A 6,973-nucleotide genomic window follows, 5' to 3' on the forward strand; every position below is an offset into this window, starting at 1 on the left:
TCAAGCCCAGCTAATTTATTCATGAATATGCACGTCATGATCCGATCAATTTATTTAGTGTCCATTAAAACAGTGGATTTTGCACATGTATTCCTAGATAGTGATAGCAAACGTCGGTCGGCCTTTTAGTAGCTAACAACACACAAAGTTTTACGTCATTGCCTGCTAAAAGCTGTATCAGGGCAGCCTATGCTTAAAAAAAACAAACCAAGGATCGGGGGATAAAATTTTACTTTTTAAAATTTATGGGGGATCTTTACCTCATCTGTGTTCTAGTGTTTACACGGCTAACGATTATACTCGCGCAAAATACTCCTTCAAAATAGACGCACACTCCGGGAGACACCATTGCATTTCTATATTCCTTCTTACACACACGCAGGAGTTGCATGAATTCCAGGAGGGGGGCATGTCTTGCCAGAACACAGGCTCCAATTTGAGAGCAAGCGTTGTCTATTTACAGTGCGAAGCCGCTTCTAAAATACTAATCCTTACCACCAGGGCAGAAATTCAACTAATTTACTTCCGAGTATCATGGCTAAGCATGCATACGACATAAGAAGCTAACAGCTAAAGCTTTACCATAAAGTAGGGGTGGTCGATCCAGATGTCGATACTATCGATACCTAGTATAGCATCCATCCATCCATTTTCTACCACTTGTCCCTTTCGGGGTCGCTGGAGCCAATCTCAGTATAGCATATAAATGCTAAATGATTAGGTCAATATTTTTCTTTTTCTTGTTTTTATTATTAAATATGTTTGGGTTATTATTGTTTACAAACACAGCCAATAGTAGTTGTTGCTTTTGTTATTGTGCACTTTCAACTAGAAATGTAATAAGATAAGCTTTATAAATTGTGTTTACTCAAGTTACTCGCTTGCTATAAAAATATATAAACTATTATCTAAATATGGGATCGGGACTCGAAATCGGATCTTTTCCGAGGCCAAAAATGTTAATGAGGACATCCCTACTTAAAACACATTGGAACGTTAGCGCCCCCTAGGCAGCCGCGTAAGGGTTGCAAACGGCCCCTTTAAGTTACGCCAAAGGCGGAATGAGTTGCTTTTAAGGTGAGCGGGAGTAAACTGTGTTTGGTTTGAGCAGACAATAATTTTGGGGTTAATTAGGGGAAGCAGCAGTTGTATTTGTCCACACTTTGAACACTCCTACCTTATGTTGGGTGTAACTAATTGGAACCAGTGAGTGTAATTGGAAAATGAGTCATTTCTTAAGTCCAGTGCATTTGAATGTGCAGTTTAGCTTGAAGAACAACACAAGCTCTTTGAAAAAAAAAAAAAAAAAATTAACTCATGCAGTGCTGCACCGCGCTGTTCCCTTCCCATAGGTGCTGTAATACTCCATTGGAGACACTTTAGCAACATCTGCTGTGTTTGTGTTGTTGTTGTTGTTGATTGCCCGGTTCTCTCGCTCGCTGAATTCAAAGCTCTCCTCCTCGTAGTTCTCCTGACTTTCTGCGTCCTGAGGCGGCTCTGAAAGAGGAGGACAAGACAGAAGTGAAATTACGGAAACACGTCAAGTTAGGAATGTTATAATGCATGATGCACGAGTGCTGCCTCACGCTATGTGTCCTTCACGCATCTTCATAGAAAGGGTAAGTACAATACTTATTTTTTTAAGTTTTAATTTACAGTGGTTAACTTATTTTTTCACGCTTTTACACCAGTTCAAAATGTTATAATGCATGATGCACGAGTGCTGCCTCCCGGTATGTATCCGTCACGCATCATCATAGAAAGAGTAAGTACAATACTTATTTTATGAAGTTTTAATATACAGTGGTTAACTTATTTATTGCGCTTTAACACCAGTTCAAAATGTTATAATGCATGATGCACGAGTGCTGCCTCCCGTTATGTATCCTTAATGCATCTTCATAGAAGGGTAAGTACAATACTTATTTTTTTAAGTTTTAATTTACAGTGGTTAACTTATTTTTTACGCTTTATCACCAGTTCAAAATGCATGATGCACAAGTGCTGCCTCCCCCTATGTATCCTTCACGCATCTTCGTAGAAAGGGTAAGTACAATACTTATTTTTTGAAGTTTTAATATACAGTTCTTAACTTATTTTTTATGCTTTAACACCAGTTCAAAAGGTTATAATGCATGATGCACGAATGCTGCCTCCCACTATTGATTCTTCATGCATCTTCATAGAAAGAGTAAGTACAATACTTATTTTTTTAAGTTTTAATTTACAGTGGTTAACTTATTTTTTTACGCTTTAACACCAGTTTAAAATGTTATAATGCATGATGCACGAGAGCTGCCTCCCGCTATGTATCCGTCACGCATCATCATAGAAAGAGTAAGTACAATACTTATTTTTCTGAAGTTTTAATATACAGTGGTTAACTTATTTATTACACTTTAACACCAGTTCAAATTTTTATAATGCATGATGCACGAGTGCTGCCTCCCTCTATGCATCTATAATGTATCTTCATAGAAAGGGTAAGTACAATACTTATTTTTTGAAGTTTTAATATACAGTGGTTAACTTTTTTTTTTACTCTTTAACACTAGTTCAAAATGTTATAATGCACGATGCATGAGTGCTGCCTCCGGTTATGTATCCTTAATGCATCTTCATATAAAGGGTAAGTACAATACTTATTTTTAGAAGTTGTAATATACAGTGGTTAACTTACTTTTTCCCGATTTAACACCAGTTCAAAATCTTATAATGCATGATGCACGAGTGCTGCCTCCCGCTATGTATCCATCACGCATCTTCATAGAAAGTGTAAGTACAATACTTATTTTTTTGAGGTTTTATTATACAGTGGTTAACTTATTATTTTTTAAGCTTTAACACCAGTGCAACATGTTATAATGCATGATGCACGAGTGCTGCCTCCCACTATGTATCCTTCACGCATCTTCATAGAAAGGGTAAGTACAATACTTATTTTTTTAAAGTTCTACTATACAGTGGTTAACTTATTTTTTACGCTTTAACACCAGTTCAAAATGTTATAATGCATGATGCACGAGTGCTGCCTCCCGCTATGTATCCTTCACACATCTTCATAGAAAGGGTAAGCACAATACCTTTTTTTTTCCAAGTTTGATTATACAGTGGTTAACTTCTATTTAAAACGTTAAATCAGTTAAGAATGTTAAAATGCATGCTGCACGAGTGCTGCCTCCCACTATGTTTCCTTCACGCATCATCAGAGAAAGTGTAAGTACACTACTGCATATTAAAACTTTAAAATTAAGCAGCTGATTTCTTATTACACGTTTACACCAGTAAATAATGTTAAAATGAATGATGCATGTGTGCTGCCTCCCACTGTGTGGCATTTACGTATCATCAGAGAAAGGGTTAATGCACTACTTATTTTTTGAAGTTTTAAAATACAGTGGTTAACTTATTTTTTACGCTTAACACCAGTTCAAAATGTTATGATGCACGAGTGCTGCCTCCCGCCATATACCCTTTACGCGTCTTCATAGAAAGGATAAGCACAATACATTTTTTTTTCAAGTTTGATTATACAGTGGTTAACTTATATTAAAAATGTTAAATAAGTTAAGAATTTTATAATGCATGCTGCATGAGTGCTGCCTCCCGCTATGTGTCCTTCACGCATCATCAGAGAAAGTGTAAGTACTCCACTGCATATTAAAACTTTAAAATTAAGCAGCTGATTTCTTATTACACGTTTACACCAGTAAATAATGTTAAAATGAATGATGCACGACTGCTGCCTCCCACTATGGGGCATTTACATATCACCAGAGAAAGGGTTAGTGCACTACTTATTTTTTGAAGTTTTAAAATACAGTGGTTAACTTATTTTTTACGCTTTAACACCAGTTTAAAATGTTATAATGTATGATGCACGAGTGCTGCCTCCCGCTATATACCCTTTACACATCTTCATAGAAAGGATAAGCACAATACTTTTTTTTTTTCAAGTTTGATTATACAGTGGTTAACTTCTATTTAAAATTTTAAATCAGTTAAGAATGTTTTATGTTAAAGAGGTTCATTTAGCCTACTAATGTGTATTTATAAATGGTTGATTTATATAGGCTAGTAAGGTAAAGTTTTGTACCTGACAAGTTTCGGCTATCTTGCTTCTGCAGCCTTCCTACCCTACCCCTACCCCCGACGCACACCAGGGGACACCGCCATCCCACCACCTCAGGTGGGATGGAACAATCCATATAACACGTCACAGATGACGTCACACTAACATCACGTGACACCTCTGAGGAAGGCTGCAGAAGCAAGATAGCCGAAACTTGTCAGGTACAAAACTTTACCTTACTAGCCTATATAAATCAACCATTTATAAATAAGTTAAGAATGTTATAATGCATGCTGCACGAGTGCTGCCTCCCGCTTTGTGTTCTTCACGCATCATCGGAGTACGCCATTCCATATTAAAACTTTAAAATTAAGCACTTTACACCAGTAGTTACTGTTAAAATGAATGATGCACGAGTGCTGCATCCCCACTATGTGTCATTTACATATCATCAGAGAAAGGGTTAGTGCACTACTTTGTTTCCTAAAGTCATAATATACAGTGGTTAACTTCTTTTCACACTTTTAGTCCATTAATGATGTATAAGTGTTATGTGTCGTTCACTTATCGGGGGAGTCAGATTTGTTTTCCTTGGGGGCTACATCGCAATTATGGCCGCCATCAGAGGGCCGCTTGTAACAGCGAATTAAATATTAATTTACCTATGCATTTGATTATTATATGTATTTTTTACGTACACTGTAAAAAAAACAACAACCAGGCAACTTAGTCACCAGAATTGTACTTTAAAATGTGGTGGGGTTACTTTTCTTTTTAAAACAACGTAATAGTGTAAAAGGAAAAACAGTAACACTGTTTTTTTTGCAAGAATTTTATGCCAGAATTTTACTGTAAAATATATATGTATATTTTTTTTACAACATATTATTGTAAATGGAAAAAGAGTACCACTTTTTAAATGTTTTAAAGTCTGGCAACTGAGCTGCCACTTTTTTACCATAACATTTTACAATTGTACAATTGTAAAATTGCTGTGTACTCTCCCCCTGGCTCTTCTCCCTGTATACAAACTGCTGCACCTCCAGTCACCAATCCGTAAAACTGCTCAAGTTTGCGGATGACACCACCCTCATCGGGCTCATCTCGAATGGCGATGAGTCCGCCTACAGGAGAAAGGTAGACCGGCTGACGTCCTGGTGCAGCCTCAATAACCTGGAGCTGAACGCCCAGAAAACAGTGGAGATGATCATGGACTTCAGGAAAGTCCCAGCCCCACCATCCCCCCTCACCCTGATTGACTCTCCCACCCCCGTCCCCATTGTGGACTCCTTCCGTTTCTTGGGCACCACCATCACCCAGGACCTCAAGTGGGAGCTGACCATCAGCTCCCTCATCAAGAAGGCCCAGCAGAGGATGTACTTCCTGCGGCAGCTGAGGAAACTTAAGGTGCCGACCGAGATGCTGGTGCAGTTTTACTCAGCCATCATAGAGTCCATCCTGACCTCCTCCATCACAGTGTGGTTCCCCGGCGCCACAGTCCAGGATAAGAATAGACTGCAACGCATCGTACGTGCTGCGGAGAAGGTGATTGGCTGCAAGCTCCCATCCCTCCAGGACTTGTTCTCCTCCAGGACCAGGAGGCGTGTGGGTCGGATCACCGCTGACTCTTCTTACCCTGGACACACACTATTCTCCCCTCTCCCCTCAGGCAGGAGACTACGCTCCATCCAGACCCACACCTCCCGCCACCTGAACAGTTTTTTCCCCTCGGCCATCAGGCAAATGAACAATAACTCCTAACAGCAGCTCCTTGAATTCCTTGAATCCCTTCTAAGTCTATCTGATAGCTCAGTCACAGCCCTTTTTATACCAAATATGTGTTATATGTGTTTTATGTCGCACGTTTGCACCAAGAAAAATTCCTAGTTTGTGAACCCGTTCTCAAACAATGGCAATAAAACTATTCTGATTCTGAATTTAAAAAATGCAGCTCAATCGACAGAATTTGACAGTAAAAAACAGTGGGTTTTTGTTCTTGTTTTTTTTTGTAACATTTTACTGTAAAATCTATTGCCATTTTTACAGTGTACAATTTAATGAATAACTTGCTTTGAAATCATAGGCCTAGCTGATATTTTGGTATTTTGACAAAAAATAGTTTGGAAAGTATAACATGGTAGTCGTTGCAAATTTGGATGCTATTAAAGTTTTAAAAGAAATGCAATTTCACGCAGTGCATATATTTCTTTCTTTCAATATGGAAAAAAATCATATGTAAATATTTTTTCTTATATACAAAATATATGATACTTTATTGACGCAAATTATTTTCAGGCGTTCGCGGGCCATATGAAATAATGTGGCGGGCCCATGACTTGCATGGAACTAAATGTAAGTACTCCGCTGTGCAATACAATTTTAGAAAATAGGCAGTGAACTTATTTTTTTCTCTTTTGTCCCAGTAAAGAATGCATGAATGCTGCCTGCCTCCCGCTGTGTCGGTCACACATCATCAAAGGGTGAGTGCACAATTGATTATGTTTGACACTTTTAAAAAAGGGTTACAAATGATGTTTAAAACATTTTTGTACCACCAATAAGAGTTTTATGATGTTGACTTGAGCGGGTGTATTATATTTCTGTTATTTTGCATGGGAAAACCAGTTTTTAAATTAACACACACCAACTGTACCATGCATGTATGCCCACTAGGGGCTGTGAAGGGCAGCGGAGGAGAATACACCGGTAGGTCATAAAATCTCAGCAACAGGCTGTAATATCTTACTGAGATCATTTAGGACCAAAACCCTTAAAACTAGTAAAACACTCTAACATAAAATCTGCTTAGTGAGAATAATTATCTTATCAGACAGAAAATAAGCAAATATCACCCTTATTTGAGATATTTAATCTTTCTTAGATTTCAGTTTTTGCAGTGTA

General features: G+C 38.1%; 1 protein-coding gene across 1 annotated transcript in view; it reads right to left on the bottom strand.

The window, feature by feature from the left end:
* znf710a (zinc finger protein 710a) overlaps nucleotides 1-6,973 on the bottom strand; it is a 26,324-nt gene continuing 19,351 nt past the window's right edge. Inside the window, exon 5 of the mRNA XM_062040635.1 lies at nucleotides 1-1,497. Within this exon, the coding sequence (XP_061896619.1) occupies nucleotides 1,316-1,497 (182 nt within the window). The 3' untranslated portion in view covers nucleotides 1-1,315. The remainder of the gene's footprint in view (nucleotides 1,498-6,973) is intronic.

This window comes from Entelurus aequoreus, linkage group LG03 (genome assembly GCF_033978785.1).
Source record: "Entelurus aequoreus isolate RoL-2023_Sb linkage group LG03, RoL_Eaeq_v1.1, whole genome shotgun sequence".
NCBI lineage: Eukaryota > Metazoa > Chordata > Actinopteri > Syngnathiformes > Syngnathidae > Entelurus > Entelurus aequoreus.